The sequence below is a fragment of the Solanum stenotomum genome, chromosome 1, assembly GCF_019186545.1.
Source record: "Solanum stenotomum isolate F172 chromosome 1, ASM1918654v1, whole genome shotgun sequence".
Classification (NCBI taxonomy): Eukaryota; Viridiplantae; Streptophyta; class Magnoliopsida; order Solanales; family Solanaceae; genus Solanum; species Solanum stenotomum.
This window is the reverse complement of record NC_064282.1, coordinates 13,212,845-13,238,255: the sequence shown is the minus strand read 5'-3', so window position 1 is coordinate 13,238,255 and position 25,411 is coordinate 13,212,845. Positions and strand designations below refer to the sequence as shown.

The 25,411-nt window shown below is 34.1% G+C and overlaps 3 protein-coding genes across 5 annotated transcripts; 2 read left to right on the top strand and 1 right to left on the bottom strand.

The window, feature by feature from the left end:
• The first annotated feature begins 1,077 nt into the window (after nt 1-1,077).
• LOC125844668 (uncharacterized) lies at nt 1,078-9,056 on the top strand. Of its 2 annotated transcripts, none has more exons than XM_049523995.1 (10): nt 1,078-1,273; nt 1,377-1,916; nt 2,427-2,651; nt 3,125-3,325; nt 4,252-4,349; nt 4,448-4,503; nt 5,060-5,129; nt 6,174-6,264; nt 6,354-6,413; nt 8,295-9,056. In XM_049523995.1, exons 1-10 carry the CDS (start codon nt 1,193-1,195, stop codon nt 8,937-8,939), a joined length of 2,067 nt encoding a protein of 688 aa, XP_049379952.1. In that variant the 5' UTR covers nt 1,078-1,192; the 3' UTR covers nt 8,940-9,056. The 2 variants fall into 2 exon arrangements, with proteins under 2 accessions (XP_049379952.1, XP_049379944.1); XM_049523987.1 differs by having other exon boundaries at nt 6,351-6,413.
• A 4,394-nt stretch (nt 9,057-13,450) lies between these two features.
• Nucleotides 13,451-19,452, top strand: LOC125866897 (phospholipid-transporting ATPase 1). Of its 2 annotated transcripts, none has more exons than XM_049547293.1 (7): nt 13,451-15,419; nt 15,524-15,827; nt 16,023-16,716; nt 16,832-16,955; nt 17,086-17,305; nt 17,707-18,165; nt 18,973-19,452. In XM_049547293.1, the coding sequence occupies exons 1-7, from the start codon at nt 13,922-13,924 to the stop codon at nt 19,190-19,192; spliced, it is 3,519 nt and encodes a 1,172-aa protein (XP_049403250.1). In that variant the 5' UTR covers nt 13,451-13,921; the 3' UTR covers nt 19,193-19,452. The 2 variants fall into 2 exon arrangements, with proteins under 2 accessions (XP_049403250.1, XP_049403242.1); XM_049547285.1 differs by having other exon boundaries at nt 15,521-15,827.
• A 1,130-nt stretch (nt 19,453-20,582) lies between these two features.
• LOC125842794 (probable inactive leucine-rich repeat receptor-like protein kinase At3g03770) lies at nt 20,583-24,829 on the bottom strand. The gene is made up of 7 exons (XM_049522104.1): nt 23,324-24,829; nt 22,838-22,971; nt 22,461-22,701; nt 21,828-22,033; nt 21,691-21,737; nt 21,223-21,334; nt 20,583-21,136 (listed from the first exon to the last, which is right to left on the bottom strand). Exons 1-7 carry the CDS (start codon nt 24,672-24,674, stop codon nt 20,891-20,893), a joined length of 2,337 nt encoding a protein of 778 aa, XP_049378061.1. The 5' UTR covers nt 24,675-24,829; the 3' UTR covers nt 20,583-20,890.
• Nucleotides 24,830-25,411: the final 582 nt, after the last annotated feature.

The following is a 25,411-nucleotide window of genomic DNA, read 5'->3' as shown; positions in this document are numbered from 1 at the left end:
TTATTGCATAGGAGCGAGGGTTTTACCCTGAATGCACCCAAAGGACGGATAATAATATGAATCGTTTCTAGCAAATAATATATTAAAAGTCTGAAAACAATGAGACAAGCTCATATCTAAATTTTTGAAATTGTTTATAAGAGATTTGAGTTGATTGAGATTAAAAACAAACTGATATGTAATGTATATTGTACCATATTAACAATATGCATTGATGTACATAATATCTCTTAAATATAGTTCATTATCTATACAAAAATCTATTTTATATAACATTAATACATTACCTATACATATGATAATTTTGTTAAAAAATAGTTGGGACGGATAATAATATGAATCGTTTCTAGCGAATAATTTATTAGAAGTCTGAAAACAATGAGACAAGCTCATATCTAAATTTTTGAAATTGTTTATAAGAGATTTGAGTTGATTGAGATTAAAAACAGACTGATTTGTAATGTATATTGTACCATATTAACAATATGCATTGATGTACATATATCTCTTAAATATAGTTCATTATCTATACAAAAATCTATTTTATATAACATCAATACATTACCTATACATATGATGATTTTGTTAAAACATAGTTTTTGTTACATATGTTGTTAATTTCAAGGACAAATTACAGAAATACACACATTTTGTTTTACTTATTTCCATTATCCCTTATTACTTTTAAAAATCTCCAAAATTTCTTATTTCTTTAATGTATTCGAGCTGCATATTAATGTATCCAACCCAGTATTTAATGTATCTGAGCTAGTTTTTAATGTATCCGAGCCAGTATTTAATGTATTCGAGCTAGTTTTTAATGTATCTGAGCTACATATTAATGTATCCGAGCTTCAATTATTGTATCCATTTTTTTTAATTTTTAAGGGATTAATGTAATTAGAAACTTATTAGGGATATATTGTAATTTCATATTAAAACTATGAGATTTATGTAATTTACCTAATTTCAAACTATTTTTTTTTATGTAAATGGAAAACTTGACTATATTTGGTGCAAATAAAATTACTCTTTATCATGTATTTATGAAAATTTACCCAAAATATTACACTCCTATAGTTTATTGAAGCCTTGCGTTTACTCTAAAACCCTAGAAAACTGGAACTTTGAACTGTCCTTAAACCCTTGTCTCCCTCACTGTGTTACATGAACTCTTGCTCTTCGAAGAACCATGTTACCGGGTAGAAATTCACGGCCTCAGCATCCTTCTAAGCTTCAGGCCAATGGAACTGCTCCTTCACCTCCCCTGCAGGTTCTCCTATATCCGTCTTTTTGCGTCTTATGTTACGATTTTGTCTCTAAGTTGATTATATTTTAGATTCTTGATTTTGGTTATTTTGGTTAAATTTCATCAGGTTATGGGTAACCCAGGAAGTTTTATGCCAAACCATATGCAAATTCAGTCTCAGATGGCAATTCCAAACAATAACCCGAATACCCAGTTTTTCCCTGGGCAGCTTTTGGCATACCAAATGAATCAGATGAATAATGCTAATTCTCAACAAAAAGGTCAATTCTTGGGACAAAATATTGGTAACCCACCTCAGTTCTTGAATCAGAATGTTGGTTTTGGGGTTATGCCCAATCCAATGCAAAATATGAATCAGTTTCTGCAAATGCAAATGGCTATGCAAATAGCAAGTTATGCTCAGGCTCTTTCAGGGAGTGTTCCCATGTATCCAAACCAGGTGCCTCAGGGTATGGGAATTCAAAATTCTAACATTGCGATGAATAATGCGCATTTGGGTCATGCGAATGCAAGTGGAAATTTGTCTAAGCAAATGGCTAATGGGAGTCAGCAATTGCAAGGGCAGTCGCCGGTGATGAACTCTTTTGGTGTTGTTCAGCAGCCACAGACTCAGAACTTCAATGCTCATGCTTCTGCTAATCCACAGGTGAATACAATTGGTTCCTGCATTCTGTTTTGCTGTACTTCAAAAGCATATTGTGTTTAAGCTGGTTTAATTTCTTGCTATGTAGTGTTTTGGTTGTCTTCTCTAAGACCGTCTTAATATATTGAGTGCAGTATGTTTTACTGGTGAATCCCATATGTGATATGCTTCCTTTCTCTTAAGATGATGAAGCATTGATAGATTGTGATGAGCCTCCTTAGCTAGTAGCATGCTAGGAAAAGAAGTAACATTGAGCTAAGCAAAGCGTCATGTCGTCTGTGTACTTATAAAGGATGTCGTCTTAAGTAACAGCGTAGCTGTATCACTACATTATTTCTCGTTGCGATGTCTCTTGTTTGACACATTCTACAGAACACAATTATTGTTAATGTGAACTGGAGTAAGCTGTGTTGTAGAGGAACCCTGTTCCTGTTATTGGATGCACTCATATGTGATGCTTGTTTTAGCCAGCAAAGTTTGCTAAAGCATGTTTCTGCTTATTGTTCATACCAGGTTTCTCAGGGTATGGGCCCTCAAAGTTCCAACTTTGGTATGAATGCACATTTGGGTCTTGTGAATGCCAATGTAGCCGCCCAGCAGTCTAAGAATGGCTTGTCTAAGCAAATGCCTAATGCGACTCAGCAATTGCTAGGCCAGTTGCCTCTGATGAATTCTTTCGGCTTTGTTCAGCAGCCACAAAGTCAGAACTTTAATCCTCCTGCTTCTGCTAATACACAGGTGAATTCACTTGGATCCTGCATTCTGTGTTGCTGTACTTTAACTCCGTAATGTGTTTGAGGCGGTTTATTTTCACCAAGTAGTTCTTGGTCATCTTCTCTTAGACCTTTTATTCTATTGACTGCAGTATGCACTACCGGAAAAACTCCTAAACCTTGCCTTTCGCTTAAGAATCAAGATTATGTAGCATAGATAGATAGTGATGAGCCTCCTGAGTTAGTAGCATGGTGGGGGAAAATGTCATCTTACTACTGGTAAAGGATGTTGTCTAAGTTGTAGTCTTGTGGTATGACGACATTATTTCTTATAGCTAGGTCATTGGTAACTTTCATCGGACACTTCCTACATGAATTGGAAGTGAATTGGAGCTAAGCTGCATTATAGAGGAAAACTATTCCTGTTTGTGCTCATGTAATGCTTATTTTAGCTAGAAAGTCTTGCTAAAGCCTGTGTCTGTGTATTATTCAAACTAGGCATGTCAGGGTATAGGGCCTCAAATTCCCAACTTTTCTATGAATGCGCATTTGGGTCTTTTGAATGCCAATGGAGCTGTCCAGCAAATGCCTAATGTGAATCAGCAATTGTTAGGCCAGTTACCTATGATGAATCAGTTTGGCTTTGTTCAGCAGCCACAAACTCAGAACTTCAATGCTCCTGCTTCTACTAGTACACAGGTGAATTCACTTGGTTCCTGCATGACTGTTTTGCTGTACTTCAGCTGTGTTGTGTGTTCGAAATGTTTGAGCGTTTTTACTAAATAATTTCTTTGGTTATCTTCTATTAGTTCGTCTTAATCTATCATCCACAGCATGCATTACCTAGTTATATAGATTAAAGAAATGGAATTGCTTATTCAAGAGCTTACTTGAAATTTCACGGTTTGAGCGCTATCTTTCACTTAACATGATTAAGGATAAATGCATTGTGAAAAAGCCTTTTCAATTAGTAGCTTATTAGGGAAAGATGTAAAGTGAAGGACTAAGAAAAGCGTCTTGTAACTCTGTACTTGGTAATGGATGCTATCTTTAGCTTATTTTGTTCTTCTATGGCAAATTATTTCTTGTAGCTTGTTCATTTGAAAGTCATATTTGACACCTCCCACAGAAATATAATTGTTTGTTACTTAATGTAGATTGGAGTATACAAGTTGCTTTATAGAGGAACTTTTCCATTTTTTGATTTGTGTCAATAGCATGATCCTTGTGTTAGACAGAGAAGTTGCTAAGAAATGGTTCTGCTTATTGTTTCCATATCAGTTCTGGGGTATGGTTTAGATTTAAAGAATACTTGAACGCATGCTTATTATGAAAATATTAAATCAAATCAGAAGGCATTATAACTTGCACAAAAGTTACAACATCAGATTAGATTTCTGTAACTTAAGTTACAAGTCATTGGTAAGTCTCAATGCATCTAGGATCACAGTGATATAATTTGCGTAAAATAAAATATTTAAAAATAAATGAATGAATAAACAAATAGATAGCATAAAAGTCTTCTTGATCTATGCATTTTTGCTCTGGGAGAATCGAGGGCCATTTGGGCAATTCGCATTTGATGTTTCTTCTGGATCATCTGAGTCCTATTAACTATTTTGCAGGCAAATCCTGGATGTGTTGTTGGGATTAACCCATCAAAAGGCAACCAGCAAAATTCTTATAATAGTAACTTCTCGAGGAATCAAAAGCACGGAGCTAAGTATGTTCTACTCTTCTGGTTCATTTATGTTTCTTTGTTCTATATATAGCCTTTATTCATCTTATTCCTTTCCTGATCTCCATTTTCTGCATATCTAGGATGTCCAAGTTTGGTAAAGGGAAGTTCTCAACTCATAATAAAAACCTGGAAAAAGGTGAGAGTTGTCTTGGTTTTTTGCTCATTTTTACATCTTACCTATCCCTATGATTTGTCAATTCCAACATGTCCCTTTTTTTTTGGATGAAGCAAGTGATTTAATGAAAAAAGCATAAAAAAGATGCATTAGCTCAGGATTTGTCACTGGAGCTTACACGGGTCTGGCTTCTATACATTAAAAAAGACTGTCCTGTTATTTGATTGCTTCACACGCATGAATTGGATGCTTAATTTTAAATGGTGAATACAAGCTCTACATGAAATTGGCTGTTTAGTATTTCCTTAATAAGCTTCATGATATATTCTGACCATTGTAGTAGTTGGAGATGCAATGACCAGCACTGAATTTGTAGGTTTGAATTCTGGTTAGAAAAACAAAACTTTGTAAAGAAACGCCACTCATCGTGTATACTCTATCTTTCTCATTATATGTATATCTCATTTGTTTCTGGATGTATGCTGCTTGTAAGGTCAGCAGTTCTATTTGTATATTTGTGTATCATTGCTCTTGAATTGCTTGTAGTAACTACTCTCATTCACACCTTTTTTCTCAGGTCATCACAGAAATAGGGAGAAAAAAAATATTGATATTAATTCAGTGAAACCTGAGATGGAGAAAAAGAGGTACTTCTCGGTTTTAGTGGAATCTTATGTTGCATTATATGCAGCAGAAAGAAAAGTCTTATTGACATTTATTTGGTCAGTTTTGAGAAGTTCTCTGACTACAATTTTTCAAGGAAGTTTTTTTTTTGCTTTTTTGGTGTGTGTCTCTTGTCATTCTTGGTGATCAACTTTTTAACTTTTTTGAGACATTGCACGCCATTAGTTTGTTTTCAAGAAGTTGATCTGCAAATACTTCAAAAGTTTAACCCTCAGGGGTTGGCCTGCTGGCAATTGACTTGAGCCTTGGGGTTTGCTCCCTTTCAAGGTCTCAAGTTCGAAACCCACTAGGTGCAAACAATTTCTGAGGGCCATCGGACTGGGTAAAACCTGAATTAACCGTGGTGCACTTGCGGGAAACTCCTTGCCGAGGGCCTGTGCACCCCCGGGATTAGTCGGGGCTCAAAGAGACTCGGACACCCGGTGCAAATAAAAAAAAAATACTTCAAAAGTTCAATGTGGATAATAGGGATTTCTTTAGATTCACTAACAATAAAGTCGAAAATGATCTATTTTATTACCAACTAATAGTTCAATTATAACAAACGCCCTTCAACAATCACATTGTTTTTTCTGTATGTCATATGAGAGAATGGAAAGCCCTCGTAAAATTGAATGTCGCATATATCTGGTGCCTGTGCTTGTGGAAAGTAGTAGGTACCAGTTGAGTAGTCGAGGTGCGTACAAGTTAGCCCACACACCTCCTTTATAAAAGAAAACGCTGAAGGATTGCATAGCATGATGGTTCCTTGTTTGATTTCTATTTATGATGAGATTTTGTTCTGAAAAGAATAGCAGCGTAATCAACTCCTATTAACTTCTGCCATTTTTTCAGGAGTTGATCTTTAGATTTTGTTCTTTTGGCGGTTGTCTTCACTGTTTTCTGAACTGCTACCTCTCAAGTCTTCTTCATTTAAATCACCTATGTTTTCTTGTACTATATTTTTGTTTTTCACTTTTGTTTTATTTGTGATTTATTTTCTGTGGATATTACTCTGTGTTGCAAAGACCTCTCTTGGTGACTTACTCGGCGCAAGAAATTCAACAGTGGCGGGAAGAACGCCGTAAGAACTACCCTTCAAAAGGAAACATTGAGAAGGTTGGTTACCTCTACTTGAAAATGATGTTTGTACTTGAATGTATAGGAACATGACATATCTTAAGAATAAATATGCTTTGCTGCAGCAGCTGACAGGGAAAATGGTAGAGTCTGAGGATAATTCGTGTGCTGCCAAGTTGCGCCGTCAGGTATGTTGATATCTCAAATATTAGCATCCCGTGTCATCAGAAGTTGCTTTAAGACGCGAACTGTGTAATTTGTTTTTACAATTAATACCTGTTATATCTGTGTGCATGTGTCCCTGTTTGTAGATTAATATTGTCTTAGGTGCACTTCTTGTCCTGTGACATGAAAGTACTAAGGTTTTTATTTACATTTTTGTTTGCTGAACTGGTTATCAAAAATAAATAAATTGCTTTTTGAACTCAGTAGCTGTCTGTCTTTGGCTTGAGGTTGGCAACATCATTTTTTCCTCAAGTTCAATTTTTACATTTTATGCATATTCTGCTGTTGATGAAAATCACTAGTTTTAAGAAGAGCACATATCTGCAGCCCAGGGTCCACAGTTTTATTCTTTTCACTGTTTGCTTTGTGTTGTACATGAGAATATTATCTTGTAGTGCACATAGGCTGAAGTCAGTGTAGCTTAGGTATATTGTCCAAACTACTCCTTTTTCTTGTTGTATCCATCCCCCCATTGGATACTGTATTGAGATACTACAGTAGAAATGAGGAACACCAAAGCTGCCTGTTTCTACCCCTTCCTGCTCCATATGAAAAAGGAAACATGAAAGGAAAGCTATGGAAGAAATGAATGAGCTATGTGTTTCTTCTTCTTTGCAAAAAGAAGACATGTTATCAAAGTGAGTGAGATTGTATGATGAATCCCTTTATTAAATCAACTAAAAAAATGTGAGGATAGTATTTTGATGTACTCTCTTCATTTGGATCTTCATGATGTTTCTAATGTTTTCTATTCCTAGAGATGCTATATTAATACCATTGAGGTCCATGCTAAGTTCAAAATACATATTCCTTCCCTTAAAGAAAGACATGGAATCACGTACTCTTGACTATTTTCCAGTTGTCTCCAAATTTTGTGAGATTTTGTTTGGACTATAATACCTCTTAAGAATCAAGGGAGGTGAATGTATGCAAATTGAATATTGGTGAGTAGAAAAATAGTTGGGTCTTTGGTTTTCTCTAACTCTCTGTTGAGACTGGAGAACTAGCGGACAGTCTTTATAGGATGTGATATTAAGAATTTGGCAGCTCAAGTAGGAAACTTGAAGGCTTTCTGAAAATTCTCTCTTCCATGATAAGCAAAAGATCTTGTGCATTCCTCCTCTAATCTCTGACAGCCTTCTCAAAATTCCTTTCTTGCATAGCAGGTTCTAGTCTCAAGATCACGGGAACTGAACCTTTACTCTTTGTTTGCTTTCTTTACACATTTTAATTAACACTGCGTGTCTATGAGGATAGCTCACATACCTCCCAACATTGAACATTTTTCATTAACTCTTTTATTTGTCCAAAGCTTCTTTTATAATTAGCTAAAGATGCCTGCACAACATCTGAAATGCAAGCATGTTATAGCTTTCTTCTGAAGTCTGAACCTAGATGACCGATGGCTTTGTTATCTAGACTTTCATATTAAACATATACTGAATTTGCATTTATGCTACACTTTAGAGAAGTTCCCTACTTGGAGGAAGTAAATGAACAATGGTTCCCCTTGTCCGTTCAATGTACAGACATTTTCCACAAATCTCTGTTCATCACACGAATAGCTTTCACATCTTTGCCCCTCAGTTACCTTAGAATGCTACTCATCTTTACACAACTCTGATTGCACTAAATATATTCTACTTCCTGAAGATTTCTGTTCGTCCTGCATAGCTAATGTAAATTGTCCATGGACCTATTATTTGGTATTTGTTCATATACTTGTATTATTTACTCTGTAGCAAGTTCAAAAAGGCTCTCTCTCTCTTCATCCGTTTCATTGTCTGTATTTACTGGTAATTCTTAGCTATTCATGTTGGTTTAATTAGTTGAACTTTATGCAGCAACTTAAGGAAATTCTAGCCAAGCAGGCTGAGTTAGGCTTTGAAGTTGCAGAAATACCATCATCCTATCTGTCAGATACTGAGAAACAAGTGGATGGAATGGAGCAAAAAAGGCCACTGAGTAGAAAAGAAAGGTTCCAAAAAAGGTTCAATAAAAAAGAAAAGTTCAACCGAAATGATCGTTTCTCCAAGAAACGAAGATTTGGAAACTCCGATTCCTCAAATACTTGTGATCAAAAGGGCTTCCCTGCAGGAAAACAGGATGTAAACCGTGAATCTGTAACTCAGGTTACAAAAAGTGCGAGAGAATCAACACTGCTGCAGAAACTATTGAGTTCAGATATTCGAAGAGATAAACGACGCCTATTGCAGGTCTTTAGGTTCATGACCATGAATTCTTTCTTTAAAGATCAGCCGGGGAAACCCTTGAGGTTTCCTCGAGTGTTGCTTAAGGAAACAGGGAAGGAAATTGAAGCTGCTGAAGAAATATCTGATGTTATAGATACAAACATTGAAAAATCATCGTCATCAGACGACGACAATGACAACGACCAAGAAGATAATATTGCTGAATTTACGGAAGCAGTTAGTGAGTTGCCAGAAAATAGTAACAGTGAAAGTGAAGAACCTGAGGAAGATGATTAAACAAAACAGCCTGTATCTCTGTCACTGTTTATTGTATATGCTTGTTATCTTCATCTTAATTATGTGTAAATTCTAACGTCTAAATACTATGGCTGGTACTGAAATTTTGATTTTCAAGGGTTAATGTAGAATAACAGTGATGTCTGTTAATATTAGTTTATTTCGAGTGTACTAAATGAAAGTTTAGGGGATAAGTGAAACGCAATGCTCGTTTTGTAGCTGATTAAAGTTATGTTGTTATTAGTAATACATAGAACCTCAGGATAATCCTTAGTTAAGTATTACTTTATGTATTGATTATATGAAATGCCAATATTGGTGGGAAAATAAGAGTGTTCATTGATGAAGAATATTTAATTTTTTAAAATTAATTGGCAATAAAATACATATAGATAAAAGGAGTTCCATGTTTGAGAAGAGTGGTGGCATTAGGCTGCTGAATATAATTCCAGCTTCATAGAATATAATTATTATATTCTATCAATTTGAATTCAACACGTTAATTTTCCTCTGAAAGATCAAAGAAGAAACCAAATTAAATTATTTGATTAGGAACGTAGTTTAAAATAAAATATGTATAAAGTAGTCGATAAGAAGATTCATAATGTCTAGTAGTCAAATAACGATCAAGAGTTTAGATTAATACTAATTTTTCTCACGTTGAGTAGAGAATAGTATTAAACTGTCTTTGATAATAATATATCAATATTGGCGATTATAACTTTTTGTTAATTCTCTAATTAAGTACATTAAATTTGGAGTATCATCAATTAATCATTATATACACTGTTTAAAACTGAATAAATGAATTTACTTTTTTTTTTGTGTGTGTGGGTATGTAAGTAAAAATTATTGTTCTAAAAGCATTTGTATGTAATTTAAACAAACACTATAGCAATGTAGCGGTAGGGTAGGGGTAGAGATGGGGCTACATCAATGTAGCGGTAGGCTAGGGGTAGAGATGGGGCTACGGGAGTTGAGTTAATATGATGCGTGTTGGAGAGTGGGGAGGATACCATTAACGTAGAACATCACTTGTGAAACTCTAAGTCGTTTTCTTTATTTAATGAACTTCTTTTCTTAGAGAAAATATTTTTCAAAAAATTTGACTAACCAAACCTGAGAAACAAGACAATTCAAATCTCTAGAAGTGGAACATTCTATTACGTACTATTCTTGTTATGCTTAGGTTGTAAAATTCAAGTTCCTATTTAGATAGAAAATACTAAGAATTATTTGAATTTAGACTTGAAATTCTTGTAATAACGGTCAAAATAGGATTTCTTTTTTTTTTCTAGAGATGCCACATATATAGAGGAAATAAAAATAATAATAATAATAATTTATTTATTTTTTTAAAAAAACGTTGAATTCTTTGGCGGTTGATTTACGATAAAGAAGTTTCCAAAATGAGACATCTCAAAGTGATTGGTTTAAATTATTGAAAAAATTGAAGACTTTCATAACGTGTAAAACCTGGAAACAAATTCGTGTATGGTGTATATATATTTTCGTCGTCTGCTTTGTTCTTATTTGATTTGACACATTTCAAAAATAATAAATAAAGTAATAATATACTGCATCACCTCTTATTATTATTAGACTCACTGAATAATGAACAATATTTAATAATAAAAGTGAAATAGATATAAAATGATATAAAAGATAGTTTTGCAAATTAAACAAGTACAAGTAGATAAATAAAAATGGACAGATGGAAAATACTTATCACTCTATCATAATCTTTATTGATAATAGATTATTACTTATTATTTTTCTTAAAAGACAATAAAATTTTCAGATAAAATAATTAACTACCTAGTTTAAAACATAATTGTTCCTGAATTACTAAAAAGGGATTATTATACCCGGTATTAAAGACAACCTTATATACTTAGCTCTTGTTAATTGAGTATTATGTTCGGAAAAGGGCAGATCACATTAGGTTTATGTGATATTTTAATCAAATTCTAAATCGATTAAATATAAGAGCAATGTTTTATATCTAAAAAATAAGTCTTAGATCTTAGTGATGTGTAGGTTAAGTTCTTACCTATGGTACTAGATCACTCGAATGATATTGAAAATAAGTAATCTGAACTTTTGATCCTACTTGTCTCATGATAAAAAAAAATAAATTACTTTTTACCTCAAAGATTTATTCATAAATTTTTTATTCTTTATTTTTTATAATTTTTTTTAAGATCATTCACTTTTGAGATTATTATATGTAATGCTCTTTATGATGGACCAAATAGTTTGGCAATGTACCAAAATCTACTCACAATGTCAAGAACCTAAAAAGGGGAAGAATAAAGGAAAAGAGAAAAGGGGGAAAAAAAAGAAAATAAAGACTTTAGAGGATTTAAATCATTAATGCATGAAAGTAACCCATATATTAATATAAATTATGATAATAAATTATGATGGTTTTAAATTAAATAATTTAAATTTAAAGAGAATTTCTACAATGAATTTAAATTTAACAGAACTCTAATATAAATATCGAATATCAGGATAAAAATAAAACTAGTTATAAAAAAAATGAAAGTGACACATATTAAAGTGGAAGTAGCAATATATATATAGGCGTCTCAATCATATTTAATTCTTCAGTTAACTGCAATTTTTATTTCCCCATCAATCATGGTTCAGTTCTATATATTTATAATCTATATTTTTAATTTTTTTTTTCCTATTGTACAATATGGTAATTTATAAATAGTGTTGGTGTAGTTATTATTACGGAAAAAAAGGAATTTTCCCCAAATAGCTGGATAGATTCATGACTTATTTATTTTAATTGTTATACATAAATTATTTATCAATTAGTTGTTTTTAATTTAATCATATTTAGATTAATTCTTCGAAAAAAATAATATCAAAGTGCAGTAGGTTAAATTTTTTCCTTAAAGTTTAATTGAAATTTTGACCCTAAATTATGCTTTTAAGTCGCATAAACACTCACAAAATTTATCTTCTTTAGTTAAACTATTGTAATAACTCGAAAATGCCCCAACAAAATTTCTTTTTTATTTAAACTATGGAAAAAATAAGAATAATATAAAAAATTATAAACAAATCTACTAATATCGAGCTGTCATGAAACAGTACTTTAAAATTAATTTCCTAATAAGCCATTAATATTAGATTTTAATGCTCTAAATGCAAGTTATTCCAAATGAGCATCTGAACACATAATAAAAGTGCTCTTATTAAATAATTTTGATTCTAATTTGGAAAATATTTTGTGTGTGATCAAATATTCATTACGATAAAACATGTCATCTCCTTTAATTATATACATTATCCTCAATTGAAACATGTCTTAGGTTTTACTGCTCATTGAGACTAATTCATACAATTATAGGATGTGATATATTTTAAATGATAAACTTATATGCTTAAATGGACATTTGAGAATATCAACAACAACAAAAAAAATAAAATTTGGATGTGTTTAGGTACTCAGTTTGAACAAATTGAAGTTTCAATATCTAAATGAAATTTATTGATAAATTTGAGGTGTTGCGTATATATTTGCCATATTTCAAAGACTAATCATCGGGGCTCGTAATCGATTAAGTTCGATTTAACTTATTACCATCAATCTATAGATATGTTAAATTGTTGAATAATTGTCAAACTATCAATCAATCAGTTATTGATCGTTATCAATTTAAACCGTTAAGACTTCACATTAAGAAAATCTTCATTAATAATCAATTACTAACTGCATGATAAATTAAATAAATATAGTACTCTTGGAAATTTAATAAGGTAGTTCAGAATTTATAAGGAATTTCTAAAAATCAAGTTTCATTAAATTGACATCCAGTACTAATTTAGAAGAAGTATTAGTAGCACATGATGCTAAAAGGATTAATTACAATTAGAAAATAAAAAGCATAACATTTGATAAACAATTTTAAGCAATATTCTTGAAATACCTAAAATAGAAAACGAAAAAAATATTAAGTAAAAAGAAAAGATGAAACACAAAAACAAACACTGCACTTATAAGTTTTTTTTTTTTTTTTTAAAAAAAGAAATTAACAAGATTTATCCTTAGTTATTATTAGATTATTATTGATTAATCCGTTAAAAATGCATTAAATCATTACAAGATCAATAGCACGAAATAGCCTCCCTATTTTTCGAAACTAATAAAATCTAAGTATACTCTATATTCTTTAGATCATACTTTATAGATTTTATTGGATATAGATTGTTATCATATATCAATACATTTTTGGACGACCCAAGAGAATAAAATTATAGAACACACGCAAAAAATTGTCACTGTAGAAACACCTGTAGAAAATATATTTGCTCCCTTTCCTTCTAGAACAGCGGCACAACTTCAATATACAAAACAAAGTTAAACTAATTTGTAACCATTTTCTTGTTTTTTTTTGCCATTTTGGAGCCTACCATTAACGACTCTCTTCCCATTTCTTTGTTTAATAATCGTTTTCCCATCTTCTTGTAAATTTCACCCTAGCCCCCTCACCCCACAATTTCAAACGAGAACAGCTTCTAAGATGTCTTTGACCTTTGAATTTCATCTTCACTTATATCCCAATTTTATAAATTATTATACTCATTCCAGCTTACACAAAAGAATCTCAATTTCATTTCTTCTTTATTACATCAATGCAAGTAAGTTGTGATTTACATCTATAGCTGATGACCCTTTTTGTATTTTTATGAGATATACCATTTTTTGTGTGATTCTTGATAGTTGACTTTTTTGGGCTGTAGTATATTGTGAGATTTTAAAGATTGAATTTTTAGATTGTTTTTTTGTTTGGGGTTTTATTTGACTATCTGGGGTTTTGATGAATCTGATATAGTTTAGTCTTTTGAACTTCTTGATGGGGTTAGTGATCTTGTGATTATGGTTTAGAGATTCCTGTTGTTGTTACTGATCTGTTTAAACCATTTATTCCTTATAGCCTTAGATTGTCTTGTGAACTAATATGGAGAATAATTCTCCAGTTACTGATTCTATTATGATGAAATCATCCTCTATAAGAAGTATGTCATCTAATAGGTCAAGGGCATCTGGTGGGGGGTCTGTGAGGGAGGTGAATTTAGGTGAGTTTGGATCGAAACCTGTGAGATATGGGTCGCAGGGTGCTGACTCTGAGGGGTATGGAACATCTCAAAAAGAGATTAGCGATGAGGATTCTAGAATTGTTTATTTAAGTGATCCTGAGAGGACAAATGAGAAGTTTGAATTTTCGGGGAATTCAATTAGGACTGCGAAATACTCTATTGTGACCTTCTTGCCTCGAAACCTGTTCGAGCAGTTCCATAGAGTGGCATACATATACTTTTTGGTGATTGCTATTCTTAATCAGCTTCCTATGTTGGCTGTCTTCGGTCGGGGAGCTTCAATTCTTCCATTGGCTTTTGTGCTATTAGTAACAGCAATTAAGGATGCCTACGAGGATTATAGGCGTCACCGATCTGATAGGATTGAGAATAACCGGTTGGCATTAGTGTTGTTGGATGGTCAGTTTCAAGAGAAAAAATGGAAGGAGATAAAGGTGGGTGAAATCATCAAAATTTCATCAAGTGGTACCATTCCTTGTGATATGGTATTGCTCTCGACAAGTGATCCCACTGGGGTTGCCTATATCCAGACTATTAATTTAGATGGGGAATCAAATCTGAAGACACGGTATGCAAAGCAGGAGACGCAAATGAAGATGCCAGAAAAGGACAGTATTAGTGGGATGATCAAATGTGAGAAACCTAATAGGAACATTTATGGTTTTCATGCTAATATGGAAATAGATGGAAAGCGTGTTTCTCTTGGACCTTCAAATATAATCCTCCGTGGCTGTGAGCTCAAGAACACTAGTTGGGCTATTGGAGTTGCAGTTTATGCTGGGAGAGAAACTAAAGCTATGCTCAACAACTCTGGAGCTCCATCAAAGAGAAGCCGTCTTGAGACCCGAATGAATAGGGAGATCATTATCCTCTCTTTCTTCCTTGTTGCATTATGTACTCTTGTCTCCATTTGTGCCGGTGTTTGGTTGAGGCACCACAAGGATGAGTTAAATACCATCCCCTTCTACAGGAAATTGGACTTCTCAGAAGACGAAATTGAAGACTACAATTATTATGGCTGGGGACTGGAAATGGTGTTTACTTTTCTGATGTCAGTCATCGTCTACCAGATTATGATCCCTATATCACTGTACATATCTATGGAACTTGTTCGTGTTGGTCAGGCCTACTTTATGATCCAAGATAATCGAATGTATGATGAAACGTCAAAATCAAGATTCCAGTGTAGGGCTCTTAACATAAATGAGGATCTGGGCCAAATTAAATATGTTTTCTCTGACAAAACTGGTACCTTAACTGAGAACAAGATGGAATTTCAATGTGCAAGCATTTGGGGTGTAGATTATGGTAGTGGAAAATCAGACCCTCAAGAAGAAGTAGCAGGATGCTCTGTTCAAGGTACTACAACAACTTCTCATCATCTTTCATCACCCCGCTCCCCCCCCCCCAAAAAAAATAAAATAAAATTGGAACTTACATTTTCTTTCTTATTTGGCGAGTAGACGGTCAGGTTTTAAGGCCGAAAACGAAGGTGAAGGTTGATCCAGTGCTTTTGAATATATCAAAAAATGGGAAGCATTCAGATGAAGGGAAACATGTTCATGATTTTTTCCTTGCATTAGCTGCTTGCAACACAATTGTCCCTCTTGCCGTGGAGACATCTGATCCGGCTATGAAGTTGGTAGATTACCAAGGGGAGTCTCCGGATGAGCAGGCATTGGTTTATGCTGCTGCATCTTATGGGTTTATGCTCATTGAGAGAACATCAGGCCATATAGTAATAGATGTTCAAGGAGAAAGACAAAGGTAATGTTAAAACTTAATTTTTCCCCTTTCCTCAACTTCTGTGCTTGTTTAATTTTTCTTGTACTACTGGAGATCCAACCTTACTATGGTAATTAGGTATGCGTTACTTTAAATGCTCAGCAACTAGAGTTATTGATTACGAGGAAATTCAATGGAAATGTGGATGTTTAATGCGTTACTTCATGGTAATTGCAGGTTCAATGTACTAGGCTTACATGAATTTGACAGTGATCGGAAGAGGATGTCAGTTATATTAGGCTGCCCTGACAATACAGTTAAAGTCTTTGTTAAAGGTGCTGATACAACCATGTTTGGCATCATCGATAAATCATTGAGCTTAAATGTAGTGCGAGCAACAGAACTGCATCTACACTCTTATTCCTCAATGGGTCTCAGAACCCTTGTGGTGGGGATGAGAGAAATGAGAGCTTCTGAATTTGAGGAATGGCAGTCTTCTTATGAGGCAGCAAACACAGCTGTTATTGGTAGGGCAGCTCTACTTCGAAAAGTAGCTGGCAATGTAGAAAAGAACCTCACCATATTAGGTGCCTCTGGTATTGAAGATAAATTGCAGGAAGGTGTACCAGAAGCTATTGAGTCCTTAAGAGTGGCAGGCATTAAAGTTTGGGTTTTGACTGGGGACAAGCAAGAGACTGCAATTTCAATTGGCTATTCCTCGAAACTTTTAACGAACAGTATGACTCAGATTGTGATAAATAACAAATCTAAGGAGTCATGTAAAAGGTCTTTGGAAGCTGCTCTGACTCGGTGTAAGAGTCTAACACCACATAATGCTGAGGAAAATATTGGAGCTTTAGCAAGTGCAATTGCTTTAATCATTGATGGAACAAGCCTCGTTTATGTCCTTGACGGCGAACTTGAAGAACTGGTAATGCTTGTAGATCTTAAACACTCTCTCTCTTTGTGTTTGTATCTAATACTTAATTACATAAATACATCAGTACTGTTGCAAATCCCCTTACCTGTTCTTCATTTCAATGCAGTTATTCCAGTTGGCCAGTTATTGTTCTGTTGTACTCTGTTGTCGGGTGGCCCCATTACAAAAGGCCGGAATTGTTGCTCTCATAAAGAACCACACTGATGACATGACACTCGCAATTGGGGATGGTAAGTGTTAGTACTCTTTCTGATGGGGCATTGGGAGTTGTACTGTCTGAAATAAATCTACATGGCAAATGACAAAAGAAAAAAAACTACAGAAGCAATACTGATCTAAAATTCATTGTTGTAATTTCAGGTGCAAATGATGTGTCAATGATCCAAATGGCTGATGTGGGCATTGGCATCAGTGGCCAAGAGGGACGTCAAGCTGTGATGGCATCAGATTTTGCTATGGGACAATTCAGATTCTTGGTCCCTCTTCTGTTGGTACATGGCCATTGGAATTATCAACGAATGGGCTACATGATATTATACAACCTCTACAGAAATGCTATCCTTGTTTTCGTCTTATTCTGGTAAGTGTACTTGTAGCGAGACTACAGTTCTCTCTCATGCTTCTTGCTATTTCTAGCCTCTAGGACTAGGTAATTTAGACACAATTCAGTGGAAAATACACTTAGGCATTAGTACTAAACCTTTCTAAGTTTTAAAAAGAAACATAGCTTAAAATACTCACTCAATGACTGTTGTCAAATTGGAATATAGTTATGAAGAGTTAAGTAGTTAATAAGTAATACATTCTCAAAATTAGTAATATATGTTCGGCCATTAGGCAGATTGTTTAATGATGTCTGACTAAAGTTTCATGTAGAATGTTAATGGTCCATAATAGAGAACACTAAAGTATGGATTTATGAAATAGTTTTGTGAATTTTCCTTTCAGCAACAGCTGACCCTTTTAAATTTCTCTGCTCAGGTATGCTCTCTTTACAGCTTTCACTTTGACCACTGCTCTAACTGACTGGAGCAGCATGCTATACTCCATAATCTATACCTCAGTGCCTACAATAGTTGTTGGGATTCTCGATAAGGATCTAAGTAGAGTGACTCTTATGAAGTATCCACAACTCTATGGTCCTGGACAAAGGCAAGAGAGCTATAATAAGAAATTATTTTGGGTAACTATGATTGACACCTTATGGCAAAGTATAGTGGCCTTCTTTGTACCTGTTCTAGCATACTGGGAAAGTGAGATTGATATCTCAAGCATTGGAGATCTATGGACACTTGCTGTTGTTATTTTGGTCAATGTACATCTAGCAATGGATGTGATTCGTTGGTCTTGGATTACTCATGCTGCTATTTGGGGATCTATAGCAGCCACTTTTATTTGTGTCATTGCCATTGACTCGCTGGCATTTCTACCTGGATACTGGTAAGATCAATCTGCTGATTTTCTTATAGATAATCTATTCTTGTTTTCTGTGGACACTGCACATCATTTGCTCATACTGTAATTATATTTGCTCATACAGTTTTAGGCACTTTCAAAGACTATTTCATACTACTTGTTAGTTAGTGGAGAAAATTGCTAAAACTAAAAGATTTGAAGAAATCCAAACATAAAGGTTTAGTTTCTGAAGATGGTTGCTTTTTTTCCTTTAAAAGGTAGGTGACCTTTTAGCTTGAGATGCAGTACCACAGAAAACTAAGACTTCAATTCCACTCTTATAGTTAATCTGTCTCTAGGCCTGGAGACCTTTGCACACTTGACCTGTATTTTGAGTCTTTTATGAAAATCCAACAGCAAGAGAGAGCAAAATAAACAAATTTGGTAGGATATGATTCTTCTTCATTCATATCCTGCTAACTTCAAATATACCTGTTATGCTTTTGTTTATGTCTCGTGAAAAATAGATGTCCAGTATAGTAATGTGTCTGTGTTTTGTTGCAGTTTTCAGATCCCTGTCCCTTTCAAAATTTAAATCTGCAAGAGAATGTATTTGAAATTTCATTTCCCATGCAGAAGTTACACTTGCTAAAACTGAATCACGATGACCATTAGTATTTCTTCTCGTATCTTGTATATCAACCAAAAACTTTTTTTCAGTTTTAATTTTTTCTCACAACTTACCAGCTCTCTGGTAACTAAGAAGTTTTCAGGATTCTCTTTATTTATGCTGACAAAACTTATCAAGTCAGAGAAGTATAGACTGATTTGCATGTAAAATCATTTTTGCAGGGCCATTTTCCATGCAGCCGGGGAAGCTAAATTCTGGTTTTGCTTGCTTTCCATAACAATTGCTGCACTTGCTCCTCGTTTTGTCGTCAAAGCTTTCATTCAGCATGCTAGACCTCGTGATATTCAGATTGCAAGAGAAGGAGAGAAGTTCAGAAATTTAAGAGACTCTCAGACTGCAGAAATAGAAATGAATCCAATTGTTGACCCTCCTCGACGATGATTGAGCTTTTTTCTCAGTTCTCTTCTCCATCACTTCTGCTTGTAAAAAGGTTTTTTTATATTCTTTTGGTTACTTTGGAGATTACCTCCTCGTTGCCGGATTTTGTTTGTTTTGGTATCCAAAGGATAGGAGTAGTTAGTATTCAGGTCCATTCTTTGCTATTCATGCACATTAATTGTACATTAAAGAACTGTACAATACTGGTTACATACCCTCATGTAACACCAATTTTCATCAATAGAATGAGCATACACACTCAAGTTTTCTGTTAAATCTTTCTTCAATGTCGTTCTATCTAGATTATTGCATCATGTTACACTTTATCTAAACAACCTCTCTACGTCCACAAGGTAGTGGTAAGGTTTGCGTACACTCTACTCTCCCCGACCCTACTTTGTGGGATTTCACTGGGTATGCTGTTGTTGTTACACTTCTCTCAACTTATTGCTACTCCTTGCATGGTGTTAGTACCAAGCCAGTGAATTGTGAATTTGCCCATTGTGTTAACTGTTAAAAGGGTCATTGATACCTTTCTAAGGTTTACATTGAGAAGAAAGTTCCATGTATTATGATTGACTACTATTTTAATTCTAGTTTATCTATTTGCTTAGAAACCAAGAAACTCCTTTATGGTAGGCTTCATTAGTCAACCATATTATGTGTTTGAAAGTGTATCTTATGTGGTAGAGAAGAGGTGATCTTATTGTATGTACACATTTCAACGTTTTTTTATATGTATATATAGTTTAAGTCAAAAGTAATTGATTCAATTGAATTCATAGAAACCCATTCTAAATTCACCTCTATGGTATGGTTTAGCAATGGTGGATCTAGAGTACAAGGTATAGGTTCACGGAAATGTAGTAGCTTTTGTAAACTCAATCATTATAGTATAATAGTAATAATTTGAGATTGTTATAAAAATTTATAAAAATTTTAAATTTTAAATCCACAAATTATGATGATTTGCCCAGAATTAAGCTTAAAGAAATGAATTTGAGTATAAAAAGTCAAAATTTGAAATCTATAACTTATGAAATGTCATTGAACAAATAATCTACCTCCACATGATTTTCCATGAATTCAGACCCCATTTTGAAACATAACATGATATCTTGTCAATGAAAATTATGGTTGAACGAGTCTCTATGGTCTCATATTTCACAGAAGTTTCCATAAAAAAACATCTCTCTACAGAAATTTTTAGTAGATACTTTTTTTGTCGTGTTTATACATTTTAATGGATAGAGTTATCTAAGGTAATAAAGAAAGAGACTAAGATCAACAAGAATTTGAACGGTTTTCTAAAAAGTACAAAAGATTGATTTATTCTTTTCTTGATAAATCAAGGCAATCATTTTGATTCCAAATAGTAGTCTAATGATAATCATTTGACTAAGGGGTGGTTTTCACAAATAGCATTTTTGGGTGCCGTTTAGTCCATGGTCCATTGGATGGTCGGTGCAAGGCCCACCTTTTAAATTTTAGGCTCGTTAAAAAAAAAAGTGCAAGGAATAGCCATTTGCTTAAAAAATTTGGCTAAAATGTAGAGTTAACCTCAAAGGAGTACTGAAACCTCATATAGCCAAAAGTGTTGCAATAGAGACTACTAAATAATTGAAACTACTATCCTAGTGGTATAATGTTACATTTTGTACAAGAAAAGGTCCATTGATCATTGGATATTTGCACAAGTTCTTACACATGACCAGGGGACTCTTGGTTGCCATAAGTGTCTCTATTCCAAGGGTCTTGGACCTGAGCTGCAAACTGCAAGTTCCATATCAAGTCTTCTACAGAAGGACGTTGCGATGGTTCATCTGAAAGACATTTTATGCATAGTTCCATTAATGTTCTAAGAGAACTATCTGAGCATTCCTTCCGAACAGCTGGATCAATGATGTTCCTCCGACCTATTTCGTCAGCTGTTAAGCTAACTATTAGCTGCAACAAGAAAAGGTTTTAACAAAATAGTTCTTCAACTTGATGACTTGAAAGAATTTCTCATAAATGTCATAAGTGACTCTTACAATGTCTTTAGAAACATCTATATCATTTTTTGTATTGATTGTCCTTCCCGATATGATTTCTAGTAAGATTACTCCAAAGTCATACACATCATCTTTCTCCTCGTATTTTAACCTGCATTCAGGAAGATATTAACAAAAGAAGGAATTCATTAATAGTCTACTCAACGGTAGAGTACTATCTCGGAATCTCCTAAGACGGTCCAAGTCTATGGCTCTATATATTGTCTTCAAGAATCATAACCAATGAATGGCATGATGCTATAACGGTGCCTACCCCCAATAGCAGTGGCTGGAGAGGTGTTGTCTAGAATTAGTCGAGATACACTTAAGATTCTCTAAAAACCAATTTGCATTTAGAAGTATAACAAGATTAGTTTCCAATAGGTGCTTCTGAAATCAAACCATAAAAGTGGAGTAATGAAGACCGAAAATGTAGCAGTAGCAGCTGAGAATGATGAGATCATTTACCTTTGCCCATCATTTCCCTTTGATCCACTAGAAGACGGTCCAGTATCCTAAGAACAGTTGCAATAACGAAATGTGAATGTTCAAGAATGAAATGAGTGATTAATAGAGAATATAGTAGAGAAGAGAGGTTTGCATACCATTTTCTTATTTTCAATTAACAAAGACAGATTGTATTTGCTAATCTTTACGTGGAAATTCTGATCCAGTAATACATCTGTAATCTTCAATTGATTGGAGAATATCCCTGGTACTATTCCAGTATGAAGGAACTGAATTCCCTTTGCTATCCCTATTGCAGCTGACATCCGTTGCGTCCATGTAAACTTTTGAGCTGAATTTGCTTCTACAAAACCGAGCATTTGCAAAGAATTCAGAACAACTGTCTTAAAGACAATAAACACCTGTACATTTAAGCATCGGGCAAAGAAGAAACAACGCGTTGCATAATCTAGGAGAAAGTAATTAAAAGCATTTCATGTCTCCTTAAAATTCATCAGCACTTTTGACAAGAAGTACAATGTAGTAGGTACTTGTCGTGATTGAGGACAGTCTAGTAATATATATCAAAACAACATGGAACAGATTGTTGCAAAGATGCTTGTTTTCTATAACGTCTACATACCAAGAAGTCATTTACTTAGACTTAGTATAATTTATGTAAAATGGTAGAAATAGTCAAATAAGTAAACTAAATGCTCAATTATAAACTGTTGCAGTTGTTGTGCCAAATGATAACTCGCGAAGCAGATGAAGTTATCTAGACTATATACCTGATATGACCCCCCGCAGCGTCACATTTGGCACGAATTCAAAGACTAAACATATTCGGCTAACACTTGAGTCATCTTGGTAGCACTCAAAGCAGTGTCCAATAGTACTAACTAAATGGCAGTATCTGATCTTTGAAATACGCCCGAGTTGGTGAGTGTAGGACTGGACACTATGCCTCTTCCTCATTTTTATGCTTTTTATAGCAACCACAGTGCTATCTGTGAGACGCCCTTTGTAAATCTATTGTTCAAAATATATAAAAGCACAATCAGCATTCACCATAGATGCAAGAAAATTGAGGAATGAACTACAAAACAGTCCATGTGGACTAACACTGTTCAAACAGTCTTACAGTATTTAGTAGGGAAATCCATACCTGCCCACTGGAGCTTGCACCGATTAGATTTGATATATCAAAGTTATTAGTTGCCTCTCGAAGCTCATCCAAGACAAACGTTCGATAAGGAGGAGCCCCAAGCAATCCCAACTTCCTCGTTTCAGAAAGATACCCTATCAAGAATCAAAGATCAAGATACATCTTGAAATTTAGACAAGAGCAGAGTTTATTCCAATAACACAGTATTGGACAATTTCCTGAAGCAAATTGATATTTTCATTCTATATATAAAGAAACTCCTTTTGTGGAATAATGCTTAAATTCAAATGTTTACATAGACTTTTCAAGTACAATGATTACAACAACAACAACATACTCAGTGTAATCCCACCGGCGGGATTAGGGGAAGGTAGAGTGTACACAGACCTTACAGAACATTAGATTTACTATTATCAGGATCTAAAAAGTTTCATAAGTTGAAATCATTAACATAATGTGTTAGTGTGAGAGAAAGAGAGAGCTTACTTGCATCATTAAGCAGCTTAAGAGTGTGAGCAGGAGAGACCTTTTCAAGTATCAATCTTGTTTGAGGGGCTTGGCTAGCTTTCTGCTTGGCATACTCTCTTCTAACAACCACGAAAGCCAAACCGACAATGGCTACTACTCCAACAAAACCTCCTACCATACTTGATGCAAGAACAGCTTTACCATTTCCCCCTTTAACCTTTCCCTTATGAGGCTCAATACTAACAGCCAAAGCTTCATTATGGCAAAATGAATAAGGATGCTGCCATTGCTCTTTATTCGACAGACAATTCCCAGAAAACAATACAATCTTGGAACTAGAACTAGGTTTCAAGCAATCAGGCAACTCCCCTGTCAAGTAATTTGATGATAAATTCACAAATGAAAGGTCTTGACTACATGTCACATTCTTTAGAAGCTTCCCAGTTAGTTTATTTCCAGAAATATCCAAATAGCTGAGTGATGGCAATGATAAAACTGTTGGTGAAAAGGGTCCAACAAGCTCATTGGAAGAAATGTCCAGTTTCTTCAACTGATAACATGAACTCAGTTCTTTTGGTACCCCTAAACTGAACTTGTTCTTCCTAAGTACCAAAGATACCAACTTGGTTGGAATATTAGGGAAATTAGGTCCAAGATTGTTACTTTCCAAATCAAGAACTTGAAGATTTGACAGATTATGAAGGTTTGGAACAACCCCAGAAAAATTATTACCAGAAATAGAAAGGATTCTTAGGGTTTGTAAATTTGACAAAGAATTAGGCAATGAACCTGAAAATGAATTGTTCTTGAAACTCAAAACAGACAAAGAATGAAGTAAACCAACCCCTTCAGGAACTTGACCTGTAAACTTATTATCATCCAATATAAGTGTCTGAAGACTCTTCAAATATGAAATCTCTCCTGGAATCTCACCATAAAAGAAGTTTGAACTGATATTAATAATCTCCAAAGAAGATAAAAATCCAATCTTTTTAGGTAAAGTTCCTCTCAAACCTAAAGAAACCAAAGAAAGTACCTTTAAATTAGGCAAAAGAGCAAGATTAGAGAAAAGGGTATCTGTAGAAAACCCCTGAGGCAAATTAGGAAACCAGTTATAGCCAGAAATATGAAGCTGTGTTATGTTATCTTCATAACACATGAGTGTTAAGGCAGTGTTTGGCTCACTATTGCAAAAGTCTGTATTGTCACTCCAACTACTCAAATCTTGAGGGAAGTTCAAAAGCTGCTTGATTTTCACTATAGCTTCAGATTGTGAAGGTTCTAAGAACTCATCTGATAAATTAAACAGAAGAAACACCATGAATACAAGAAGCCAACATGTGCCCTGCACTGTTTTTGCCATTCCCATGGAAAATGCAACTTTTTTCTGGTTTTTTTCAGGAATTAAAGCTGTAAACTTCAAGAAATGCTTGGGGTTGAAGAAGCTGCATGCATTTTTAAAGAATACAGTCACTAAAAAGTAGAGAAGTGTATTTCTTGATAGTAAATTTAGGATACTTATGAAAGAAATGTTTGTGTAGTAATATATGCTTTTCTTTGTGTCTTTCCAAAGTTTTTGTTTATACTTTACACAGCTTCCGTTTATTTATAATTGTCATGTTACTTTGAAAAAAATGACAATTTTTTACGTCATGTTTATACGAGAAAAATGACAATTTCTTTTTGTCATGTTTATATGAGAAAAATGACAATTTTTTCATCTGTATTAGCTTCAAAGATTAATCAGATTAACTTTCAAAAATCAAAAAATGTGATAAGTAAAAGTGAGCGAAGAAAATACATTTTAGGATGGTAACTAATACAGATGTATCCTCTAATGTATTAGGAATGAATCACATTCATGAACGACATATATTACCATTAGGAGTGGGAAATGAGTAGAAATAGTAACTCGATCGAAAACGAGTGAAACAAAAAAAATTGTAATTTACAATGATCTCTTTTTTCTTTTAAATGATGAATTTGTATCACAAAAAATTGTTATGTGCATAGTCCATAGACCATTCACAAGAACTTAGGTGGTGTGAATATACCATATCACATTATTCTAGCATGGTTAACAGGTTAAGCAGTAGATTGAGGTAA